General features: G+C 40.7%; 1 protein-coding gene and 1 pseudogene across 1 annotated transcript in view; one reads left to right on the forward strand and one right to left on the reverse strand.

The window, feature by feature from the left end:
* Positions 1 to 27,384, forward strand: part of ACE2 (angiotensin converting enzyme 2) — a 44,819-nt gene that overhangs the window by 6,773 nt on the left and 10,662 nt on the right. Inside the window, 12 exon segments of the mRNA XM_062183654.1 lie at positions 2,879 to 3,037; positions 7,707 to 7,800; positions 8,211 to 8,354; positions 11,607 to 11,719; positions 13,250 to 13,355; positions 16,223 to 16,320; positions 18,836 to 18,851; positions 18,854 to 19,004; positions 21,784 to 22,010; positions 24,627 to 24,771; positions 26,420 to 26,518; positions 27,195 to 27,317. Coding sequence (XP_062039638.1) covers positions 2,879 to 3,037; positions 7,707 to 7,800; positions 8,211 to 8,354; positions 11,607 to 11,719; positions 13,250 to 13,355; positions 16,223 to 16,320; positions 18,836 to 18,851; positions 18,854 to 19,004; positions 21,784 to 22,010; positions 24,627 to 24,771; positions 26,420 to 26,518; positions 27,195 to 27,317 — 1,475 coding nt within the window.
* Positions 22,273 to 22,440, reverse strand: LOC133753953 (U2 spliceosomal RNA; annotated as a pseudogene).

A 27,384-nucleotide genomic window follows, 5' to 3' on the forward strand; every position in this document is an offset into this window, starting at 1 on the left:
ATTTAAATTTTAGGTTATTAAACCTAACATCTAAAATGAAGAAAAGAAATGGACATTGGTGCAGCCTGGCTTCAGCCTGGCACAGACACAAGTATTGCAGGCATTTGGGAAGTGAACCACCTGATGGGAGAGTTCTGTCTATCTCTCTGCTTTTCAGATTAATAAAGTAAATAAAGAAGAGAAAGAAAATAATTTTTGAATCCTAAAATGGAGTGATGGAATTCATATTCACATGTCCTAGGTTAGCTACTTTATTGAATAGAATAAATGTTATTTATTTATTTACTTAGAGAGGGAGATATCATCCTATCTGTTGGTTCACTACCCAAATGCTCACAATGACTGTGACTGGGCTGGGGCTGAAGCCAAGAGTTGAGAACTTGATCCAGGTCTCCCACGTGGATGCCAGGGACCTAATAACTTGAACTGCCACCTGCTACCTCACAGGATGCATGTTAGCAGGAAGCTGGAATCAGGACTGGAGCCAGAATTCAACCCAGGCACTCGGATATGGAATGTGGCCATCTTAACCAACGTCCTAAACACTGTGCCAACCATCCCACACTCCCGAGAATAAGCGTGTTTTTAAAATAGACAAATATGGGGATATTTTAAAATGTAGCCAAGGTAGCTTTCATCTTTGAACCTGCTGTGACTTTGAGAGCTCTATCTGGAAACTGAACCAGCAATGGGACCTGAGGGGGAGGTTTTCCTGGGATCTTGTTGAATCCCAAGGTACTGGATGAATGCTAAGGTTCCCTGCAGTTGTTCGTTTTCTGTCATCAGGGAGCTCTCACACCTATAGGAGAAGTGATTTAGAGGTTGCTGAAAGAATATCATCTGTCTAGGGGTGGTGGGCTATAGGAAAAGAGAAAATGAGAGATCACTATTTTATTTTATTTTTATTGAAAGCTTTTATTTAAAAAATATAAATTTCATAAGTACAACTTTTGGATTATAGTGGTTCTTCCCCCCATGTCCACTTTCCCACCCCTAAACCATCCCACTTCCTACTCCTTCTCCCATCCCATTCTTACGATTCATTTTTACTTATCTTTATATACAGAGTAACTCTATACTAAGTAAAGATTTCAACAGATTGCACCCACACAGACACACAAAGTATAAAGCACTGTTTGAAGACTAGTTTGACCGTTAATTCTCATAGTGCAATACATTAAGGACAGAGGTCCTACATGGGGAGCAAGTGCACAGAGACTCCTGTTGTTGATTTAACAATAGACACTCTTATTTATGATGTCAGTGATCACCTGAGGCTCATGTCATGAGCTGCCAAGGTTATGGAAGCCTCTTGAGTCCACAAACTCTGATATTATTTAGAAAAGGCTGTAATCAATGTGGAAGGTCTCCTAGCTACTGGTTCACTCCCCAGATGGCCACAATGGCTGGAGCTGGGCTGATCTGAAGCCAGGAGCCAAGAGCCAAGAGCTTCTTCCGGGTCTCCCACGCAGGTGCAGGGGCCCAAGGACTTGGGCCATCTTCTACTGCTTTCCCAGGCCATAGCAAAGACCTGGAACAGAAGTGGAGCAGCTGGGACTGGAACTAGTGCCCACGTGGGATGCTGGCACTGCAGGCGGTGGGTTTACCTGCTATGCCACAGCGCTGGCTCCATGGGGGAATTTTTTATCTCATGGGGTTGTTAAGAAGATATAATGAGGTAAATTATTTGCAAAGTGTTCTACATTCATCCAACTCCTACCTACTTTAAGGTCCGTCTTAAGTCCCACATCTTCTCTGAGGACTTGGCCAAATTTTGTCACCTGCGTAAGTTCTCCTTCTTATAAAAGAAACTGCTTGGTCCACACATAGTTTATACATTTTTATTAACTCTTATGCTTCATTAATGAGACATTTATAATGCATATGTTCTCTGACAAAATTGTAAGCAACTTGAGGACAAAGACTTTCTCTACAAGTAGGAAAATAAAATTTGTTGAAAGCTGAGGATGTGTCAGGCACTCTGGTAAGCAATTTATTATTTTTTAATTCTAATCCTTACAACAATACTTTGAGTTGAATCTCATTGTTAACTCTCATTTTTCAGATAAGGTAACTGGCTCAGAGAGGTGAAGTGATTTGCCCAAGGTCACACAGCTAGTCAAGGTGTCTGACTCCAAGAATGGAGATTTTACTAGCTTTATATGCTACCTCTTCTGCGTGAGCTATAGCAATAGTATCTACCAAGTAGTTGCTCATTTTGATCTTTGATAAATGGAAGTGAATTTGTGCATTGAGAGAAGACTATACTAGAGAAGTCTGGAAATGCCCACCTTCCTACTGAAATTCAAGATGGGGGAAATGTGTGTCCTGGCTTCATGATTTGCACGGGTAAAAAAAGTGACCATGACTACCAAATGGCCATATTTGCAGCAGCATTCTTTTGGGATCATAGTTTAAGATCAGAATCCCTGTAGCAGATCAGGGCACCTAGGAGCTGACTGTGAACTGGCTCTCATTTCTCATGATTCCCATCATCATGAGGGGCTGTATTCCTATTATGTCCACTCTGAGCTCTCCTGGGTTCTCTTTTTAGCGCATTCATGCTTGAATCTTTGGCCAGCTCACCCACGTCACAGCACTAATTCCATGAATTGCAGGGCTCCTAATGTGAATTATCTGTGAGAATTTACTTCCAGTTCTGGGGACAGAACCCTTGGGAAAACTAGGCACTGGGCCAAAAAGAGAGAGTGACCAAGAGTGGCCTGGTCACTCTTAACCTAAACCTTGACCTTGAGCAAAGTAGAGAACTAAGCCACTCAGGAAACATTAGATGTAGCACCAGATGTTCTTCGGACTGTATTTCTGCTCTGTTCAAGCCGTGCTATCCCAACTTCGAGTCTATTTTCTGTCATTTCAGAATGATGCTGATGCCAAATGGGCTGCCTTTTATGAAGAACAGTCCAAGCTTGCCAAAACGTACCCACCACAAGAAGTTCAGAATCTCACAGTCAAGCGTCAACTGCAGGCCCTTCAGCAGAGCGGGTCATCGGCGCTCTCAGCAGACAAGAGCAAACAAGTATGCTTATGAACATTTTAGTACTGATCCCAAGAGTTGAAATGTTTAGGAAATACTAAACATTAATAGCACCCATAGCTGCTTCCTTTATCTGCAAAGATAGCAATACTGACTTTAGAAAGAACTCTGCCCAGGTAGGGTGACCATATCATTTGTCAGCCAAACTGGAATCTTTTTGATAGTGAATGGGGACACTGGAAATAATTACATTCAGACACAATATTAAATTGGGATTGTCCCTAGCCTTGTGGTGTGTATGGACACCCCATGCAGAGGTCACCTTCCAGGGAGGATCTGACAGCCTAAAAGAACATTCTTTGTCCAGGAAGGCACTTCAGAAAGTTTGGCGGAGAATAGAATTAAAAGATAATTTTATTTTGGTGTCAACATTTCTTTGAAATCCGTGTATAATTTTTTTCATACTATGCATTTCCCATGAACTTCTGAAAAGCCCTTTGTCTGCCAGTGATTCTCAACTGGCAGTGATCTTGTCTACTCCCCTGCCCAGGGACATTTGACAATGCCTGAAGACATTTGCAGCCACTGTGGCTGAGAGATGCTGTCAGTATCTAGGGGGTAGGGATGCTCCTGAATATTCTGCAATGAACAGCATAGCCAACAACAAAAAATTATGTTGTCCCAAGTGTCAATAATTTCCAAGTGTGAGAAGCCTCATAGGCTGTTCAGTTCTTCCCCCTTTCATTCTTGGTTGTCCTCTACAATTTCTTTTTTTTTTTTTAAAGATTTTTATTTATTTGCAAGGCAGAGTTACAGAGAGAGAGAGAGAGAGAGAGAGAGAGACAGAGAGAGAGAGATCTTCCATCTGCTGGTTCATTCCCCAGATGTCCGCAACGGCTAGAGCTACACCGATCCAGTGCCAGGAGCTTCTTCCGGGTCTCCCATGCAGGTGCAGGGGCCCAAGGACTTGGGCCATCCTCTACTGCTTTCCCAGGCCACAGCAGAGAGCTGGATGGGAAGTGGAGCAGCTGGGACTCGAACCGGCGCCCATATGGGATGTCAGCACTGCAGGCGTCGGCTTTACTTGCTACGCCACAGCACCAGCCCCTGCAGTTTCCTTAAACAGTCATTAACAGACTCAGGTCAGACTACTTCAGAGATGCCCTCCAGTTGATGGAAGATTGATTCCCCATTGAGTTGTGAAATGTCTTAGCTCCACTTGGCTCCACCTTCTGGTGCCCAGCTGCTGTTTCCCACAGTGGTCTCGAAATGAAGGCAGCTGATTTTTAAAAACTGCTCGAGTCTTTCTTTCTCCGGGCTGACCATGTTTCAGGCAGTCAGCTTCCCCCTCTGCAATGCTTTCGAGCTCCCGCAGCAGTCCTGGTCGCTGTGTTTTCGTCATCAGTAACCTTGAAGTGAACACGGCACTCCGGGTGGCTTCTGCTCTGTGAGGAGGGGATCAGGAGGCTAACACGCACGCTGTGCTGTACATCTAAGGCAGTCTAGACCTGTATGAGGGGACTTCAATAAGCTCATGGAAAAATGGAAGTAAAAGACACATTTATTTTGGTGTCAAACATTTTTTGAAATTCATGCATAGTTTTTTCACAATATGTACCTTTTATGAGCTTTTTGAAGACCTCCATATTAGATTTTTTTTTTTCATAGCTAGATGCCATGGTTGGCTCATACCAACTTCACTGTCAAGGAAATCTCCAAATCTCTCCCACCAACATTGCTCTAATATAACGCGTTTTAAATTATATTCTTAGATATTTTATGCAAATTCAAAAAACCCTGTTAAAATAGCATCTCACATCCCATCCCTGCAGGTTCGGACCCAGCAAGCTCTCTTCTGCAAAGGGAGAGATAGTATCTTCAGTTTTGTGGGCCGTATTGTCTGTGTCACAACTCGGCAACTGCATTGTAGCGGGCAGTCTGCCAAAGCTAATATAGAAATGAATGACTGGCTGTGTTCCAGCAAAACTTTACCCAAACAGGCAGAAGACAGAGTTTGGTCTGCAGACCATAGCTTGCAGAAGACCCCTGATAGAGCCTATTGAAATACTTTTATCTAAAATATTTGGCTATTTAACCTCAAAATCTTCTTCCTCAGTTGCTTCTCCTTTGGAATTGTGTATATTCTAGTCTACATTTATAAAAATAAAAATACACGATAAGGACAAAGATAAAAAAGCCATATGGTGTGTATCTTTCTACAAGTTGATATTTATTATTCCACATTCTTCTGTCCAATTATCCAGCTAGTTATTAATCTACTTTAATTTATTCCTTCTATGTCTCTGCATGTTTCTCATAAGGATGCCATGAGAAACTTTGCCCCCTTCCCATCTAGGCAGCCTGGTCTGGCCTAGAGGAAACCTGGACAGCTGCTGTTTAAAAGATCCCCAGATAATTCTAATGTGCAGCTAGGACTGAAAAAAGCCACTGAAATGCATGTAAGAATTTGAAGTGCTGGGGAAAAGGAGGGACTCAAGGGTACATGGATTAAGAGGAAAGGAAGCGGGGGAGCTTGAAGAGGCAGGGAGAGAGAGAGACTATGAGGGGTTTTGTTGCAATGTAAGGAATTGGTGTTTATTGTTTTGGACTACAGGATCTTGTGGAAATTTTACACAAAGAATTTATTTCAAAAGCCAAAGAATAGCGAAAGAGGGAAAGTAGGAGAAGGGGAAACACATCCTGATTCCAGAGTTTTTTAAAACATGTGTGGGAGAAAACTAGTCCTTTCTGTCTCTCTCCTTCCCCTTTTTTCTTCCTTCCTCCCTCTTTTCTTCCTTTATTTCCAGTCCATTGCAGATCAGTACTTGGTTAATTGATTACATGCTTAATTGACATGGAAATATCAACTTGTTTCAAAAAGTTTATTATCATCTATTCTTTCAAATCATATACATATCAAAAGATGGGAACCCAGGGGCCACTGTTGTGGCATAGTGGGTAAAGCCACTGCCTATAATGCCAGCATCCCATATGGGCTCAGGTTCAAGTCCCAGCTATTCCATTTCCAATCCAGCTCCCTGCCAATTGCCTGGGAAAAACAGGGAGCATGGCCCAAGTGTTTGGGTCCCTGCCATCCATGTGGGAGACCCAGATGAAGCTCCTAGCTCCTGGCTCAGCCCTGACTGTTGCAGCCATCTGGGGAGTGAACCAGTGGATGCAAAATCTCTTTTTCTCCCTCTGTCTGTAACTCTGATTTCCAAATAAATATATTTTTTTTGAAAAAGATGCAAACAAATCATCTTCTGTCTTGTACTGTGGCCACGCTGAAACCAGGAGCCTGGAACTCCACCCAGGTCTCCCACATGGGTGGCAGGGGCCCCAGTACTTGAGCCATCATTTGTTGCCTACCAGGATGTGCATTAACAGGAAGCTGGATCAGAAGTAGAGCAGCTGAGACTGAAACTGGCACTATGATAAGGGATGTTGGCATCACAAGTGGTGGATGAACCTGCTGCATCACAACGCCAGACCCTAGATTGAACGAGTAGCATTGTGTTACTCTGTTACCATTACTTCCCTTTACCTACACGGTAAAGTTTAAACTCTTTTGCGCAGATGATCCCTAATGATCTGCACCTGCTTACTTCTCCCTCCTCTTCCTTCCACTTCTCCCAGTGAACACCATCACTCTGGTTTCAGTCAACATCTCATCACCACCTGAAATTGCCTCGTCTTTTCCAACCTCCTGCTATCATTTAGGCACTACCCTCTAACTCCCTTCTCTACCTGGCTAATTCAAGATGGTTTTTTATTAAAAATGATTTATTTACTTGAAAGACAAAGTGACGGAGACAGAGAGAGAAAAACAGACAGATTTTTCTATTTACTGGCTCACTCCTTAAATGCTCACAACAGCCAGGGCTGGGCCAGGCCAAAATCAAGAGCCAGAAAGTCCATCCTGGTCTCCCCTAAAGGTGACAAAACACAAGTACTTGTGTCATCATCTACTACCTTCCAGGATGCACATTATCAGGATGCTGGATCAGAAGCAGAGGTGGGACTAGATCCCAAGCGCTTGGATAGCTGCTGTACCACAGTGTCTGTCCCCAAGCATGGCACTCAATGTTTCCCCCTCTTCTGAATCTCCAGGTTATTACCACTTTTTTGTGACAATTGTATCATTTGTCACTCTTAGTTATTGATTTCATGGCTACCTTATCGTCCGATGATTTTGGTATCCATGAGGGCCAGTGACATGTTCATTTCAGAATCATCAGAGCATAGGACATTGTAGAAGCTGACTGAAGCAGAGTGCGCTTTTCTGTATATGTGCAGATGAGCAAAATGGGGTTTTGATAGATCTGTTTCTTTCAGTTCTTGATTTTTGGTGGATCTTGTATACATATTTTTATGTCTTATTAAGGACTTTGTACTGTTTGAGAGTGAGGAAACAAATGAAATATTCCCTCTCTACATGCACGAAAGTATTTGGCAAAGAAGATGTGGAATTCTGTAATTTGGGGCAACAAAAATCATATGGCCAAAAGGATATCATTTTTTTCTTAAAGATTTATTTTATTTTTTTGACAGGCAGTGGCTGCCACTGTGGCATAGCAGGTTAAGCCTCTGCCTGCAGTGCTGGCATTCCATGTAGGTGTTGCTTTGAGTCCTGGCTCCTCCAAGATGTCTTTATATTAGCCTTCTTTTTAGGATCTTTTCTATTTTTAACACTGTCACCTTAAATTTGCAGTTGAATACAATTCTAAGCACAATGAGCACCATCTACAGTACTGGAAAAGTTTGTAACCAAAGTAATCCACAGGAGTGCTTATTACTTGAACCAGGTAGGTCATTCATTTTGAGTAGTGATTATGAAATTTTCTTTTTTCTCTCAAATTTTAAAAATGAGATTGTGCTTTCCAGATGCGTAATCCAAAGCCGGCAGATTCCAGACATGTGTTTTAGCAGACAGATGTTGTTCTAACTTTTAACACAAGCTCATGGCAAGTTCTGTCACATCCGAGCAATTTTATTAAGTTAGTAATCAACTTATTTCAGTGGTTTATCTTCTCTGCAGACATATTTGAAAGTACAGTAGGGGGAGGAAATTAATGAATCAGGAGATTTTGTTTAATAACTTTCCAAATTTGATGTCTGGCAGCCTTACTTTTAGTTCTTAAAATTCATGTAATTGTTTACAAATAAAAATTTTGCAAATCCATGCTTACCTCCCCTTGGGTACTTTTGCTAACAGGTTTGGATGAGATAATGGCAAAGAGCACAGACTACAATGAGCGGCTCTGGGCTTGGGAAGGCTGGCGGTCTGCGGTCGGCAAGCAGCTGAGGCCTCTATATGAAGAGTACGTGGTCCTGAAAAATGAGATGGCAAGAGCAAACAGTAAGTCTGCTGTTTGTGGTGGTTCTCATGCTCTCTAGGGGCTGCAGGGCTATTTCTTAGACATCACCAAGCCTGCTCTTTGCTATCACGATAGCTCCAATTTAGTGATCATCTGCTGCATAATTTAGGTTACCTGTCCCTAGAAGAAGTTACTGGGGAATAAGAAAAGGTGAATTGGAATTCTACAGTTTAAAGAGCCCAGGAATGACATTCAACTACAGGGTCTCAAATGAATTAACCAGGTATTATGAATTATTAGTTTCCAGGAAGATCTTGGACCCTCAAGGGTTCCTGAAGGGTTGAGTGAGTGAGGATCTTAGTTCTCAGGTAGGATGAGAGAGACACTATCTAGAGACACTCAACCCCATCCCGTGTGACCATTGTTCATTCTCAAAGGTCATGTGCATGTCTACCTCAGGGTGCTATCCCAGAAGGGAAAAAGATTAGCTTATGCTGGAAACTTATTTCCTACCAGTTGTAATTATAATGCAAAGCATATAGTCATAAACATCTTAAACATCTTTTTTTTAAAGATTTATTTATTTATTTGAAAGGCAGAGTTACACAGACAGGAGAGGCAGAGAGAGAGAGAGAGAGAGAGAGAGGTCTTCTATCTGCTGGTTCACTCCCCAGTTGGCCGCAATGGCTGGAGCTGCACCTATCCAAAGCCATGAGACAGGAGCTTCTTCCAGGTCTCCCACACAGGTGCAGGGGCCCAAGGATCTGGGCCTTTTTCTACTGCTTTCTCAGGCCATAGCAGAGAGCTAGATCAGAAGTGGAGCAGCCAGGACTTGAACCAGCACCCATATGGGATGCTGGCACTGCAGGCAGTAGCTTTACCCACTACGCCACAGTGCCAGCCCCAATCATAAACATCTTAACATAGGAAGAAATTTCCATATTTCTTAACTTATTCTCCTGCCTTAATAATGATCTGATATCATGCAATTTTGAATGATTTTATGCTTTGGTGATTCACTGCCTTCTGGAATTGAGTAAGGAAGATTTTTATTTTCATTTTTTGTTTCTAACTTTCTCCCACTGTCACTGAAACTCATATTCTTATTTTTAAAAATAAAGAGTTCATTTTAAAAATACTTATTAATTTGAGAGAGAGAAATGGAGAGAACTCCTGTTTGCTGGTTCACTCCTCAAATGTCCTCAATGGCTGGGGCTAGGTGAGGCTGAAGTCAAGAGCCCAGAACTCAATCTGGGCATCCCATGTGGGTGGCAGGAACCCAATTACTTGGAAGGCAGCTATGCTCACCACTACACCACCAATGCACACAAGAACTCAATTACTTGAACCTCTTACACCATTGTCTCCCAGGCTCTATGTTAGCAGGAAGCTAGAGTAAGTAGCTAGAATGGGGCATCGAACCTAGGCACCTGGATATGGGACATAGGCATCTTAACCTGATTACTTAACCATTGTGCCAAATGCCCTCCCCTCACCAATTTTTTTTAAAGATTTTGTTTATTTATTTGAGAGGTAGAGTTACAGACACTGAGAGGGAGAGACAGAGAGAAAGGTCTTCTGTCCTCTGGCTCACTCCCCAAATGGCTGCAAAGGCCAGAGCTGGGCCAATTCAAAGCCAGGAGCCAGGAGCCTCCTCTGGTCTCCCACATGGGTGCAGGGGCCCAAGGACTTGAGCCATCTTCCACTGTCCTCCCAGGCCATAGCAGAGAGCCGGATTGGAAGAGGAGTGGCCCGGACTAGAACCGGCGCCCATATGGGATGCCGGCACCGCAGGCGGAGGACCAACCCACTGCGCCACAGCACTGGCCCCATCCCCTCACCAATTTTTAAAAAGAATATCTTGTATATCCTTCCATTCAATGTCTACTTCTCTCCTCATGTTCCAGATCATCCTTTGGCAATGTGTATATAAAAATAAAACTTACTAAACTACATTTACAAACTTCATTCATTAATACCTTAATACAGGGTCCTGTTTTTTGATGGTTAGCTACTAACTGAAGCACATAGAGATGGTAGGTATACACAGGGTTTTCAAACAAATACAGGTCTACTGTAGCAATGTCCACGATGAGTTAAGCCACATATGAAAATATAAGGCCCTGAACAAAATGAGAATTAAGAAACTTAGAAATAGAATCATATCTCTTAAAACTAATGAGGCAAACTACCTTTAGGGAGAGTACAAATACAGTGTGACCTTGGACAAGTGACTTAACCACTCTAAGCACAGGCTGTTGGTGGGAATGCAGACTGGTGCAGCCACTGTGCAAGACAATATGGAGGTTCTTTACAAAATTAAAATTAGAATTATTGTATGACCCAACAATTCCTCTTCTGGGCATCTACTGAAAGGAAATTAAACTGCCACCTTGTAAAAGTATCTGCACTCCACATTCATTGTAGTATTGTTCACAATAGCCACGATATGGAAACAACTAGGTGTCCACCAACAGACAAATGGATAAAGAAATTGGGTATCAATTATTACTGAGTCTGAATAAAGGAGATCCTGTCATTTGAATCAACATGGATGGTGCTGGAGATCATTATGCTAAGTAAAAATAGCCAGACACAGAAAGACAAACATTACATGATCTCACTTATATGTGGAATCTAAAAACAGAAAAGGTTAAATATACAGAGATAAATATTAAAACAGTGGGTAGCCAGGTTTAGGATGGGGAAGGAGGAAATGGAGAGATGTAGGTCAAAGGTTACAAACTGGCAGATATGGCGACTGAACAAGTCCGAAGATCTAATTACAACCTGTGAGCCAAGTTAATAATAATGTATTCAAGGTTTTTGCTAAGTAAGGAGCTTTCAGTAGCTCTTGCCTCAGAGAAAACTGTGTAATTCTGAGAGATAATGATGTATTCATTTTTCACTGTAATAACCATTCTACTATGTATATGTGTGTGTGTGCCTCATAACATTATACTATATACCTTTAGTATATACAGTAAAAGTTATTTTGAAAGTAAACATAGGCTGTTAATCTGCACAGTGGGGCTTATAATAATGTCAACCTTGTGAAGTTTTTGTGCTTATTCAATGAGATAATACATTTAAACTCCTGGTGTAGACCAAGTGCTCGATGGAATTATCTAGTGCTATTATTCATGTGCATCCCTTTGAATTGACTTTTAGAGCGGCGATAAAAATGTGATGAAATGTTTAGATTTCTTTTATCTTGTCTACAAGGCTAATCTACATGGAATGTGTTTTCTTTCTTTTCTTTATGTCTTCCTCCTCTTTACAAAAAAAACCAGATTATGAAGACTACGGGGATTATTGGAGAGCAGATTATGAAGCCGAGGGGGCAGATGGCTATGACTATAGCCGCAGCCAGTTGATTGACGATGTGGAACGTACCTTCTCAGAGGTAACTGCAGAACTGTACACAGACAAATGGAGGGCAGTGCAGAGGGAGGAGGCACAATGCCTGAAGGCATTCTGATTTGTTCTTAGCACACTGGTCAACCATTCCCAGGCCTCATAAAGCAATTGTAGTTTGTTTTTGAGAAAAAGGCACCCCCTACTGATGATTAGAATTATTTTGCTAAAGAAAAAAAAAAGAATTAATTTGCTTTCCTCTTCTTTCCATCACTCAGCAGGATTAACTAGAGGAGTGGTCTTTAGATTAATAAGAAGGAATGGTGAGCTGCCTGGGCCTGGCACTGTCTTCCTTTGGTAGCAGAGCCATTGCCTTTGCTTCCTTCCTCTGGACAGTTGATACTGTTATTTCATTAGGCTTTGACCAAGAATGTTTCCATAGTGAAGAAAGAGTCCTATGAACCATGAAATATCTCATGGACACTTACTCATTTTGACCTCTTCCCACCTCCCCTTCATCCCTGCATCTTCAAACTTCTGATGTGAAGCTACTCAGTCACAGCCACAGTTAGGCAGTGCCATTCAAAAGGGGAGACAAACAACCCCCCCAAAAATAAATGGGCAAATATTTGAATAAGTACATCATCAAAAATGAATACAGATGACAAAAAAAGCAAGTAAAAATTATTAGGGAAATTCGAATTGAAACCATGATGAAAACCCACTACACATTCACCAGAATGGCTATTATAAAACGATTGACTATTAAGTATTGGGGAGGTTGTGGAGACACTGGGGCCCTCATACACTGCTGGCAGAAATGCAAAATGGAGCACTTTATAAAATAGTTTGATAATTTTTTTTAACTTTTATTTAATGAATATAAATTTTCAGTGTATAGTTTATGGATTACAATGGCTTCCCCTTCCCACAAGTTCCCTCCCACCCACAACCCTCCCCTCTCCCGCTTCCTCTCCCCTTCCATTCCCATCAGATTCATTTTCAATTCTCTTTATATACATTTTTTAAAAGACATACACACATATCCCTAGCAGCATTATTCATAATAGCTGCAAACTGGAAGTAACCTAGCTGTCCTTCAACTGATGAGTAGGTAAACAATCTGCTACATTCACAAAATGGAATAATATTTAGTAATAGAACAGAATGAACTACTGACAAATGCGCCTAATGGACCTATAGAATATTCTAATGAAAGAGGCCAAACACAAAAGGTCACAAATTAAATGATTCCATTTCTATTAAATGAATAGGCAAAGTATATAAATTGTACCTCAATTTAAAAACAAAAAAGTGATCTTAAAAATGATTTTTTTTGCATTTTCTTTCATTTTGAGATTTGTGTTCCTCTAGGCATGTTTATCAATTTATGCAGTGAAACTGGTCATCATCAGTATCTGGGAAGAAGGAATGTTTCAAATTCTCCACAATATTTGAGAGGAGATGAAATAATTTCAGGAAATTTTACTTGCCTAAGGAAGCTCCTAGCTCTAGTATTGGGAATTGGAAAATGGAGTTGGATACTCTTGGTTTTAAACGCTTTCCTGGGGCTTTTCAGATTAAACCATTATATGAACAACTCCATGCCTATGTGAGGACAAAGCTGATGGATGCCTACCCTTCCCGTATCAGTCCAGTTGGATGCCTCCCTGCTCATTTGCTTGGTAAGAAGCGCAGGATGTCTTTGTGTTCTTGGCTCTCAGTTATACACACCAACAGAATGTCTTTTTAAAGTGAGGCCCAACATAACACTTTTGAAAAAGATTATCTGAATGAAGTTAGTAACATTATAGAAATCACATTTTGAAAGACTCATTCTTGATTACATTATAGGGTTTTTTGGTAGGTGTGAAGGGTTATTATGTTGGCCATAATCCAAAGGATAAAAGGGTTAAGATGACTACAGAAAGAACTTCAGGGTCAAATGAGAGTGGAAGTGGGAAAAATACTTTTTAGTATTCAAGTTGATTAGCTGAGCTCTTGAGGTGGAGTTCAGTATTTTTGTGTCATATTGTCAGAAGAAAGGAGTTTGGCAGGCTGAGCGTGGTCAGCAGTGAGAAGGTGGCTTTCCAGAATTCAGGTATAGCCTCGGTAAAATCTTCCTAAGTTCTTTCTCTACTGCACAAATAGCTCTTGCTGAAAAGTACTTCATTTGGAATGAGTAATGAATGAAGGAGAGTACCTCTCCTCCCCTCTCCCACGCAGCTATGGCTGGTAGTGAATTCTCCACCGCCAAACCGCATTTCTATTAGTAGGAGAGACTATGAACGAAGGACCCTAAAGTAAAAAGACATCCTCTCCACAATATCCTCAATGAGTATTATTCAGTAATCTGGTTTCTGCTTAATTCATTAAGTCCAAAGTTTTCAATTCTGCCAGTATTTCAAAACATGATTTTATTTCAAAGTTACCATAAGTGTTATATTCACTGCTCAATTAGTTTTTATTGTTGTCCTATGTACAGGGCAATGGGACATAATAGATTAAACTTTTCTGATGTGATGAGGCTCTCTTCCGTCCAAAACAGACTAATCTATTACTACAGGGCACCAGTTGTAGGACAGTCAACAACCCTCTAATGCCTTCCATTCCTCACTCCTTTTTCCATGCTATAAGATTACCCAAAATATTCCAATTCTTATTCTACAAAATGACTTTCTAGGTATTTGTAAACTACCATCATATAAGACATAGCCTAGGACCTGGCACCAGAGCAAATACTAAATACATTTTTGTAACTGTTACTGTTATCACAGTGTATGCACTGTTTTCTTTCTTTCTTTTTTTTTTTTAAGTATCCTTCACAGCTTTTCAACTATTCCTTGCAATCCTGCTTTGCTAATTGTTCTTTGGTCAAACTATACTTTGTCCATGTCTTTCTTCAGCTGTCATGCTCAGAACCCAATAGTTAACTACAGAACAATTTTGACCTATATATGGAAAAAAAATACTACATTTGCCTTTATTCTAGGCATTATGATTCTATCACTTTAGCTCAAGGTCACATTTGTGTGTGTGTATGTGTGTGTGTGTGTTTACAGATTTATTTATTTGAAAGGCAGTATGATGGAGAGGAAAGAGAAAGAGAGAGAGACAGAGACAGAGACGGAGATTTCTTCCATCTGCTGGTTCACTCTCCAAATGCTTGTAACAGCCAAGGCTGGGCCAGGCCAAAGGCGGAAGCCAAGAACTCCATCTGGGTGGCAGGAACTCAAGTACTTGGACTATCATCTGCTGCCTCCTAGGCACATTAGGAGGATGCTGGATTGGGAGTGGAGCAGCTGAGACTCGACCTGGCACTCCAATATGGGATGTGGGTGCCCCAAGTGGCAGCTCAACTCACTGTGCCACAATGCCTGTTCCAACACATTTGCGTTTTAGAAGCCCTGCCATAGTGCTTGTTGGATTGGGTCACTCTTGGTCTTTTACTGTGAACTGTGATTCAGCCTGATATCACATATATATTTCTATGGCAGTTAAGTTTTTCTCTAAAATATAATCATAAAACTTCACAGAAATCTACTAAATTTTATCTTTGAAAAAAATGCAGTACTTTTCATGTACTCGTGTTTCCCAATTTCTTTGGTGGTAAGATTTTGATCCTGCTATTAGGTTGATTTTTTTCTAGATCCATCTCCCATTTTAGGGTATCTGGCCTTGAAATACAAGTTCACATTTGTTCAAGATGCTTGAAAAACACTCAGTTAAGTGTATTCATATAGTAATAGAGGCTGGTGCTGTGGCACAGTAGGTTGATCCTCAACCTGTGGTGTCTGCATCCCATATGAGCGCTGGCTTTAGTCCTGGCTGCTCCTCTCCCGATCCAGCTCTCTGCTATGGCCTGGGAAAGCAGTGGATGATGGCCCAAGCACTTGGCCCCTGCACCCACATGGGAGACCTGGAGGAAACTCCTAGCTCCTGACTTCAGATCAGCTCAGCTCTGGCTGTTGGGGCCATTTGGGGAGTGAACCAGCATATGGAAGACCTCTCTGTCTCTCCCTCACTGTCTGTAATTCTCTCAAATAAAAAATAAAATCTTTAAAAAATGGTAATAGAAGTGAAACTTAGTCTAGTTGGTAGACGTTCACCATTTGAGATCTTATATGACTTCTTTTGAATCTGATACTGGCATTTCTAACAGATTAATTTGTAGTATTTTGTCCCATGGATGATAGATTATATAAACCTCTTTCTAATCCATAGTAGCTATGTTGTTCTTTATGTGTAATAAATTGTGCCTCTGAATTGTAATTTAAGATGGGAGAAACTGTGATAATTTTTAATAAGTTTTGCTTAAGCACATAATCTGTCATTTCGCTCTTTTAGAGGAGATAGAAGAAAGAAATGTTGGAAATTTAAAATAAGAGTAGGAAAAAATGGAAACAGGAAGTGAAAGGGAAGCATAGAAATCAGATTATATTTACAATTCTACTGTGTTGTCTGCTTACCAATCCTACCTCATGCACTATGTAAAATCAGGTCTGTATTTCTACTGTCTTTGTCATATATTAACAGATGCTTTTTTTAATAGGTGATATGTGGGGTAGATTTTGGACAAATCTGTACTCTTTGACAGTTCCCTTTGGACAGAAACCAAACATAGATGTTACTGACACAATGGTGAACCAGGTAGGAGGAAGAGACCTTAAAAATTAAAGCTAAATTCTCAACTTCATTTCTATTTATGCTAGCCTTCTGTTCTTATCTTTTGTATGTGACAACATGTAAACAGAAATTTCAAACGTTTAAATTTATGTCTTATCTAGGTGTATTGTTTATTAAAAAGTGATTTACAGTGTCACCTTGTATAACATGTGTGATGTTGATCTTGTTGAGAGCTACTCAAAATGGAGGTGATCTGTGTTTTCCATTAAACAGCAAGATGTGGAATTATCAACTGGTTATCACTGTTTCCAAAGTTAGTCATTGTTAAGTAATCAGCCAGTAATCTCTATGACTAGTAAAAGTAACACTGTCAGAATATTTTTGCATATCAAAATAATCATTAGTGTTAAAATATTATAAGAATCTTTAAAATAATATTTAAATCACTCTTTTCTTACCATCTTGGTATAATTGTTTAAGTTATCTGTGTTCCTTCCACTCATGAAATAACATTGTGGTTACAATTATGCATTTTTCATTATTCAACATTTCTGGGAAGAATTAATAATGATACTTGTATTTATCTTATAACATTTCTTCAGATGGTTGTATCATAATTTACTTTACTGATACATTGCTGAATGTCTGCTAATTAATAGATTTAAATCCGCAAGTAGCAATGCCATGAATGTCTTCACGTTCCTAGCACATCCCTGGGAAAAGTCCATGAAGTCCATAAAATCAGGACGTTGTTCTAGCCCCATATTGCAGTTGAGCAGCAGTCAAGTCCCATCTTTATGTAGACCCTAAGCCTTTCTAAAGTGTTTTCACACCCACCATTTCTCCTAATATTATCTGCTAGACTATCAGGACAGGTCTTGTGCTAGCTCCTTGCTCTAGGTGAGGAAATTGAGGATTAGCTAAATTATTTGTCCTAACTCACCAAGACAGCCAACGACAAGTAAGGGTGGAATTCAGAACTCTTAATCTTTCCAGTTTGTTTTTCCATTTGTTCATTTGTTGTTCATTCAACAGATGTTAACTATGCTTATTAGTCTTCACTATTTTGGTATATGTTCACTCTGCTTAAGAAGGACATACTTATATCAATCCCAATAGCTTGCCATTAAGCCTTTAAAGGTCAATCATTAAAAATAAAACAAAACAAAACCGTAACCTCATATCCTGCTTTGTATTCCCAGGGCTGACATAGGAGAAAAACCAGATTTGACTAGTCTTTGAGATTAGAGGATGTTCTCTGTGTTACTAAAAATGATTCGTAAACTGTCTGCCAATTACACAAGCTTAGCCTGCCTGATGTGAGCCTTATGTACTAAGCAGGCTTGATAAGCTCCTGGGATACTACTTTCCAGAAAAGTTTACTAGATGGCAGATGCCTACTTCTAGCTCTCTGCAGTTCCAGAATATTCTGGAAGTTTAGGCTCCATACATACCATGATGTCCAGGCCCAAGTACCCATTGGCTGGAAGGCCACATTTGGGCCTTTTTGATTCCAAAAGTCCATGCCTTCATGTTCACTTTAAGGCTTATTCCTTCCATCAAGCTCAACACAGGGCCTTGCCCCTTGAAGGAACGCAGTCAATTATTGTTGCTTGAGTTGAATAGTCTTTAGCAAATAAAAGGTCACTGTTGTTTGTTTGTTCATGGCTATAAAGAATAGGGCCAAAAAAGTCACATGTAATCTTTACTCAGTCTACTACTAACATTGTCATGTATTTTTTCATTAACATGATATTATACGAGTAGTTTATTATTTTACTTTTCACTTGTTTTTTTCTTTTTATTTATTTATTTATTTGACAAGTAGAGTTAGACAGTGAGAGAGAGAGACAGAGAGAAAGGTCTTCTTTCCATTGGTTCACTCCCCAAATGGCGGCTAAAGCTGGCGCTGTGCCGATCCAAAGCCAGGAGCCAGGTGCTTCCTCCTGGTCTCCCATGCAGGTGCAGGGGCCCAAGGACTGGGCCATCCTCCACTGCAGAGTGCTGAACTGGAAGAGGAGCAACCAGGACTAGAACCCGGCGCCCATATGGGATGCCAACGCCGCAGGCAGAGGATTAACCAAGTGAGCCACGACACTGGCCCCAACTTTTCACTTATTATTAAATTGCATTTTACAATATCAGTAGAAATCCTTTAAGTATAATTTGGGTGGCTGCACAATTTTCTATTCCACAAAGGTATTATTTGTTTAACCCTTCTGACGATTGCTTACACTTTTTTCCTATTAATCACACTCAGTGTAATTTCTTGACCTAATTTCTGATAATTTCCTAGATTGGTTCCCTAGAGACAGGATTACTAAGACAAAGAATATACACATTTTGAAAGCTGTCCATACATGTTGCCAAATTACCTTTCAGAAAGGTTATGCCAAGATATTTATTCAACAGAATAAATGTTGTTATTTTATTTTTTGTCTTTATTTTATAGAATGTTGTATTTTATTTTTGTCTTTTTATGTTATAGAATGTTGTTATTCTGATGTTCGAATTAAATACTGTTCCTTTTTTCCCACAGGGCTGGGATGCAGAGAGATATTCAAGGAGGCTGAGAAGTTCTTTGTGTCTGTTGGTCTTCCTAGTATGACTCAAGGATTCTGGGAAAACTCCATGCTAACTGAGCCAGGAGATGGCCGGAAAGTGGTCTGCCACCCTACAGCCTGGGACCTGGGGAAGGGCGACTTCAGGTAGTGGGGCTGATACTGACACAGCTGATATCTAATGGGAGAAGATGAACTTCGATCCCTTCTCTTCTTCTTTGAGCATAGAAGAGATCAGTTAATGCTCCTTGAACTAAAGGTGGGAGTCCATTAGAGTACATCTGCATTTTTCCCAGCAAAAAAAAAAAGATGCTTGCCAGCAGCCTTTAACTTGAACCCTGAGACAGTCTGCCTCACTTGGAATATGAGGGCACTTCAAAAAGTTTGTGTAACAGTGGAAATAAAAGATGAACTTATTTTGGTGCAAAAATTTTTTTGAAAGCCATGCATTAATTTTTCAAAATATGCATTTCTCATGAACTTTTTGAAGATCCCCTTATATTATGCATCCACTAGAACAACATGGTCATGGTGATGGTTTGGCTCCCATTAGAAAAGGTTTGAGGCTACGATTTATGGAAGATGACTCTGTGAATCAGCCATTGCTCTTCCTCTCCATGTTTCACATTTATGAATGAGACAGGATAGAGAAATCAATAAGCTGGGATAAAAGGGAGAAAGTAGCCTGTGTCATAAAAGAGACACAGGGAATGTTCTGTGAGGAGCTGGAAGAGAATTGACCACATCTAGAACAGGAGATAGAATCAGACAGAGCTTTGCCGGTAGCATTGGAATTGCATCTGAAATATAAGAAAGGTTTGGCCAGACACAGCTGGAGGAGAACATGAGGCTGGAGAAAAGCAGGATCAAATGCAGAGGTAGGACCTGGCATGTGTGCTGGAGTCGGCAAGTTTGCTAGAATCAGAAGCATGCGAAGGTGAGTCTGGGTGATGTGGTAGAATGGGCAGAGGGGTTTGGAATCCTAGGTGTGTCACTTAATGACTAGGCAACCTTGAACAAAGTATCTAATCTTGGGTTTCAGTTTCCTGATTTATAAAGTAGAAGAGTAATTCCCAAGTTTGTAAGTGTCTTAGGTTGAGTTGCTTATTTTGGAAATTTTTGTACAAGTGTTTCATTTAGGGTGATGTGTCAGGCACAAGGGAGTGAGGGAGGCAGGCTGGGCCAGGGGAAGGAGGTAAGAAGTAAGAAAGGTTGTGATTCCTTCTGGAGACTGGCCTCAGCCTGGTCCCTTAAAGCTTCCCAGAGTTAATCAGACCTTGAACCATAGAGTTGGTCACACCTTGAGACAAGGGGACTGGCCTTTTGTACCCTGAATCAGTCAGTCAGTGGCTGTGGACTGCCACAGAATGTGTATGTGTGTGTGGCGGGCAGGGAATGGGGGGGGGGGGGGGGGGACACAACCTCCTGGTTGAGGAACCTCCTGTTTGGCCAAAGCAATAAAAAAGGAAGCAGCTATTGGCTCTTATCATCTATGACTCAGGCAACCGGGGAATGGTGGATCTGCCTGGTACAGGAGAGCCCTACCCTAGAGTAAGGGTTGGCAACCCTTTTCTACAGAAGACCAGATAGTTAAATGCTTTTGGCTTTACAGGTCTCTGTTGCAATTACTCAACTCTGCCCTTGTGGCATGAAAGTAGCCATAGCCAATCCCTAAACAGCTGGATGTGGCTGTATGCTGATAAAACTTTATTTATAAAAATAAGCCAGCCAGTAGGCTGTGGTTTGCCAAGCCCAGTACTAGCATGATGCTTTAAAAGGAGAAGTTATAGTATGAGGGGGCCTCAAAAAATCTATGGAAAATGGAATTATAACATAATATGAATTTTCCATAAAATTTTTGAAGACTCCGCTGCCAAGTTTCTTAGCAGAGATTCTTACACATACAGTTGTCAGTAAACATATAGTAGCTATTCTTGAATTTGTCCCAAAGAAAACGGAGAGAGGCCAAGTTAGGAAAACCCGATTGGGGTCATACTGGAGGTGTACAAAGGCGGCCGAGTGTATTCTTGAGCAGTGAGGAATCCTTAATGGGTGGGAGGTGACATGATCAGAATGGCAGGAAAATTAATCTGGGAGTCTACTGAAATATGACTCCTACACCCACCTGAATGAAAATGTTCTCGCCAGGTTGAGAAGGACCACCTCATTGCCAAATACAGACCTTAACCCATCAGGCTAAAGCAGAAGTAGTCAACATGTACGAGGTGTTTTTTCACATGCTACTTTGCCTTGTCTTCTGCATTATCGACCTCTTCCGGACTGCTCTGTCCTCCCTGAATGCCCTTTCTTCCCTGAGTCAACTTCCTCTCCCAACCCCTTAGTTGCTGGGATCTCCCAAGGCTTTGTTTTTGGCTGTCTTTTTGTCAGTCATCACATTCACTCAGTGACTTACCTGCTAAGGCCTCCCGAGTCTCAGTACTGCTTGGAGTGTTTTGAACGCCATATTCTTTTCTCAAGTCTTTGTCATTGAACTCTTCCAGGAATGCCCGTCTCCTTGCCATCTACCTAGCAAACTCCTGCACATTGATCAAGGTCCTGATTGCTCATTGCATCCGCAGTTACGCCTTTCTCAGTGCTTCTAGGAGACTGTGCCTGCCTTCACTATTGTCATGCCCAAGGCTGTACTACTGATCACTTATAGAGTATTTGTCTCAGAGTTTTATAGCAGAGCACACTGCTTTCTGTCTTCCTAGTGGTGTGTGAGCAGAACAAGATTCATCACTGCCCATCACTTTTATATTGAACAACTAGTACAGTGTCTGGGACATAAGAGACAGGTACTCCAGGTTCATTGGTGAATAAATCTTAGAAAAGTGACTCATGCTACCAAAACCCCATACAACTCTGCCACAGTGATTAAAGGAAATGCCATGAGATGCATGCTAATTTTGCCCATTTTGTGCAGGATCAAGATGTGCACAAAAGTGACAATGGACAACTTCCTGACAGCGCATCATGAGATGGGACACATCCAGTATGACATGGCATATGCCACACAGCCTTACCTGCTAAGAAATGGAGCTAATGAAGGGTTCCATGAAGCCGTTGGAGAAATCATGTCACTTTCTGCAGCTACCCCCAAGCACTTGAAATCCATTGGTCTTCTTCCATATGATTTTCATGAAGACAATGGTATGGACATTTTTCATGATTTCTATGGGGGGGTCTTTAGTCCTATTTGGGCAAAGGTATTTATTGTCATGCATAAGAAATACCTTTTGCCACATAAGGCATAAGGTATTTATGAGTAACTGCAAATTGCTACTGGGAAAAAAATTAAGTATGTATTAGCATATGCTAACTTGTGGTCTTATTTTTTTTTTAAAGAATGCAGAGCAACTGAGTGGAAATTTATTCTGTTGGAAATATCTAACACATTTTGTTTTTTAATTTAAAAATGTTGAAACAGTCTCACAAAACTGAAATAGCTTGTCCAAGGTCACCTAACTAATTAGTGACAGTGTTCTGATTATATTCCTTTGGTTTTAGGTGAAAATTTTGCACAATTTTAGAGCTACAACAGATTCTACACTTGATCTTAGTCAAAAGGCCAAGAAGCAATACAACAGATTCTAAAAACCATTTTACAGAGGAGAAAATCAAATCCAAGAGAGGAAAATAATGGTCCAAGATCAAAAAGGCAATGTAATGGCAGAATCAAAGCCCAATATAAACCAAATCCGTAACCTAAATTCCTCCCTATAATATGTGCAAAGCAAAATGAAACTTGGAATTTGGGATTTTTAAAAGCAGGTGGCACAATATCAATATTGGAAGGGACTGAAACATTTGGCTCATCCAGCTGAAGCATGAATTTGCCCTGTAGCATCCCTTCAAATTCATGCTGTTCTTCAATAACTTTATTCCATTTCTTCTTGCATGGCTCAGACTTGATGGAACATAAAAAATGTTCAGGAGATTCCGATTTCTTCCATGGGGGATGCCATGGGTTTTGATTCTTCCTCTTAAAAGTACAGCAATTAAAGCTGAATACTTTCTCCTCTTCCATGTATTTCTTGCCCCTCATTTGCTGGCTGGAGTGTTTGGTGAGTGAGGTCAAGGCCAGGAGCTCCATCTTTGTGTAGGCAGTTCATTCTGCCTTGATCTCTGGTTCCAGATCCTTGGTGATCTCATAAGGGCCTGTGAGTAGCCAGTGTAAAGCAGTTACCATGTCTGAAATACTGAAAGCACAGACCCGCAGATTATAGACCAGTAGTGGCATCCTCCATGAAAAGAACAACAAAGGCAAAGGAATTAACGGTAGCCACATCTGCTTCCTAAGTTCAAAATAATATTCACTCAAGTCAATGAGCATACATTTATTTGTTTTATCATTTTTTAATGTTTGACGACAGCTTGCAAAAGTGGTCAGATCACTGTTTTTTCACATGGTGTTAGATGTGGTTAAACCCCTGCTTCTTTGCTTGGCTCTGCTCCTGATTTGTGAATGATGCTAAACAAACACATTGCTTTAATCCTTGTTTTCTTCCCCCTCTCTCTTCCTTTCTTCCTCCAGATACATGAGGGACTTAAAAATGTTTATGGAAAAATGAAATTTAAAGATTATTTTGATGTGAAAGACAGTTTGGAATCTTATGTGGCTTTTCTCACAATCCACATTTCCTGTGACCTTTTGGAAGAGCTCCCATATTTATTGAGAACATACCATATATGAGACGTTTGATGTTTTTTTGGACAGTAGAGAAACAGTGACATGGAAAGTAGATAACATCTTCCTGCTTATATTTCAGTGAGCTTTCTTGGTACATTCTTTCTTTGATGAGCTCTATTCCCAGTTCATGTCACTAAAAAGATATAGAATGAAGTGATATGATTTGCTAAAACACTTAAAATTCCTGGTAAAAAAGATACTAGTATATTTAAAGGGCATTGTACTTTTGATTATCCAGGATTGTGTTCTCTACGGAAATTCTTTTTTTTTTTTACCCCCTCTCTGGTTCACTAGTTTTTCACTATCTTTTTACTACATGTTTATTTAACAAAGACTCGAGAGGGCATTGAGCAGCAGGCACTGCACTGGGTGTACAATCTTGGATGAAATGTCATCAGTCTGCCTCCATGGAGCTTTCAAAAACAAGTGGTAGGAAAGGAGGTAAAATGGTCCTTATTAACTCTGATAAGAGATATTTAAGGAAGGCAATCGGAACTAATGGAAAAAAATGAGGATTGGGCAACTTGTGGATTTTTATTTGCCTGTTCTGTTTCATGGCTCCACCCTACTCCAAATTCCTTAGCTGAGAAGGTGAACAGATACATATTGTTATGTTCATTGTTAATATTTCTCATTTGTATAGTAAGTATATCTTGAGGAATATTTTCTTTTTTTAAAGTTTTTTTTTTTAAAATTATTTATTTGAAAGTCAGAGAGAGAGAGAGAGAGAGAGACAGATATTTTCCATCTGCTGGTTCATTCACCAAATGGCTGCAGCTGACCCAGATCAAAGCCGGGAGCCTGAAACTCCATCCAGCTGTCCCATGTGGGTGGCAGGGGCCCAAGTACTTCAGCCATCTTCCCACAGCTTTCCCAGGCACATTAACAGGGAGCTGGAGTGAGAGTAGAGAGGCAGGTGCTCATATGGGATGCCTGTACTGCAGGCAGTGGCTTAACCCTGTATACCACAACATTGGCCCCAAGGAATATTATCTTGAAATTAGGAAAATTACCTTTAACACAAGACAGCTACTATCATCTTCATCTTAATATTACCATTTTCCATTTATTTTCAGAAACAGAAATAAACTTCCTACTCAAACAAGCACTCACGATTGTTGGAACTCTACCATTTACTTACATGTTAGAGAAGTGGAGATGGATGGTCTTTAAGGGTGAAATTCCCAAAGAGCAGTGGATGCAAAAGTGGTGGGAGATGAAGTAAGTCAATGATTCAGTAAAATGTTTTCTCATGAGTTCACTGTTTATTTATCTATTGTTAAATTAGTTAATTTACTTGAGAAGGTGGCGGGGAGCAGGGAGGGAGCACTTCCATCTGCTGGTTCACTCCCCAAATGCCTTCTCCAGACAGAACTGAGTCAGGCTGAGGCTGGGTGCCAGGAACTCAATCCAGGTCTTTCGTGTGGATGGCAGGAACCTAAAGACTTCTGCGCCCCAGGGTCTACAATAGTAGGAAGCTGGGGTCAGGAGCCAGAGTAGACTGCAATAGGACACGTGTGTCCTAATTGGTAGACTAAATGTCTGCCCTCACCAATTACTTAAACTAATTTGACTCACCTGTGCACGTACACATACATAACCAGCTAGTCTCACTGTATTTCATCACCTGAGGGCTTTCTAAAGCCACTAGAACCCTCTAATTTCAGGAAAGGCTGCCAAACTAATGCCACCCCCCATTGACCCTCGACTACTAACTGATCTGAGCTGATGGATAAGTACCTCAACTCCTTTGCACTCAGGTAGGGTAACTCTTGTGGGCGTGCTCTACACCAAGTCCTAGAGCCCCTCAGTGGGGTGGAGCTCCAGTCGCCACAGTGGAGACTCGCTTGATAGCCCACACTTTGGGGGCTGCTCTCCTTTCCCTGTGTGACTGCATTATCCCTTTGCTGATATTTCCTGGAATCATTTCTCCAGGGCCTTGTCTCAGGGTCTGTTTTGAGAAAACCCAAATCTAAAATGACTAGGACTGAGGTTCTCAAAGACTGTTTCCTAGTCAGAATGTTTGAGATCTGAATAGATAAATCTTGAAAGCTGCAGATGGGGATTTAATTATCTGAAAATGAAAGAAGCGCATCATTCAGGTCAGGGGAACGCCATCTCACCACAGCACCCCAGTGCAGCCACCTGCCACAAACACACATTAGCTATCTCAGTTTTATATTTTTAGTGTCCACTTAAGTGCCATCTGCTCAGATGAAATTTCCTTGGCCCTGCCTTCTACCTTGGGTGAGGTGACACTACTTCATGTTCTATATTGTTAAGTGGTAGGTCTTTCATTAAATTGATATTATTTAGGAAGTGACCAATTTGTTAATTTTTGTGTATTTTTTACCCAGTCAAGTCTCCAGGGCAACAGTGAATAACCACAAAATGGGGAGAAAAATGGAAAATGAGGCACAACTGGGGAAGGCTGGGGAGCTGAAGGGGTTGACTGCGCTGGAAAGTGGGTGGTGTCGGGCACAGGCTTCCCAGAGGAGGAGACTTTTGAGTTAGCCTTGAAGAACAAGTAAGATTTCAATTTTACAAAGTTCCTTCTGCCAGGAACACAGTAAGTGCAGTGTCTGATAGGAATTAGTAGGGCTTTCATTGTATGTTTTCATACTTTATGAATCTATTAAAGTAGTATTTTGAAGACATAACTATCTTCTGATGGTATATTCTGGCTGAATTAAAAAATAAGAGATAACCACATAATGGGCTTTACACTTTTTTTAATACTGTTTCTATTTCACCTGACAACCAACTTCAATAGAAATGCCATTGACTGATGAAACTGCAGTTGTGTCCAGCCCCACCTCCTCATGATGGGTGTCCCCCAGCTAACATATCTTTTTCTTTCTTCCCAAAGGCGAGAGATAGTTGGGGTGGTAGAACCCATGCCCCATGATGAAACATACTGCGACCCTGCGGCTCTGTTCCATGTTGCTAATGATTATTCATTCATCCGGTAAATGGCTGTTTTCTTTGTTTAACTTTGAGGGTTTGTGAATAACCGCGCTAATGACAAAAAAGGAAGGATCAGTGAAGTGATAATTTAAGTTTTCTTCCTATCTCCAACTTCCACCCCAAGCTCAATATAGATAACCCAATTCAATTCAATTTAACCCAACACAATTTGCTAGGTTAGATAACACTTGTGGGAGATCTTTTCTCCATCATGAAGGAATCAATAGTACCTGTTGAGACAGATTAAAAAGTACTTTTGTTTGTCTTCTTGTTACTGGGGGAGTTCACAATGTATTGTTCTTCACCTATTAGTCCCAGACCTTGGATTTGCCAGGCCTCTGCATCTTTATTGGTAAAATGAAAACAATACTTTTGACTTGTCATACAGATTTATTGGCATAATTTACATAAAATGGCTAAAAATCTATAAAACACAATACAAACATGAGCTAACATTTAAGTGAGTAGTGCTGCCTTGTTTATCAACTGATACGCAAACTGCAAGTAGACTATGATGAGACTGTACAGTTCTTGTTTGGGTCTTTCTGGAGAAAGAGGTTTTGTTAGTATCTCTTTGGTTACTTAGACTCCTGGATTTAAATGTACAGCCTAATCTATGACTCTGCCACAGTAACTCAGCATGGGACTGCCTTTTCTCTTCTTTGTCTCTTGTACAGATATTACACCAGGACAATTTATCAATTTCAGTTTCAAGAAGCCCTTTGTCAAGCAGCTCAACATGAAGGTCCCCTGCACAAATGTGACATCTCAAATTCCACTGAAGCTGGGCAGAAGCTGCTGTAAGAAATGCCTCAATGCTTCGTCTCCAATATTCATTCATTTCCATGCTTCGGTTTGAATGTGATT

Source organism: Lepus europaeus, chromosome X (assembly GCF_033115175.1).
Source record: "Lepus europaeus isolate LE1 chromosome X, mLepTim1.pri, whole genome shotgun sequence".
NCBI classification, from domain to species: Eukaryota; Metazoa; Chordata; class Mammalia; order Lagomorpha; family Leporidae; genus Lepus; species Lepus europaeus.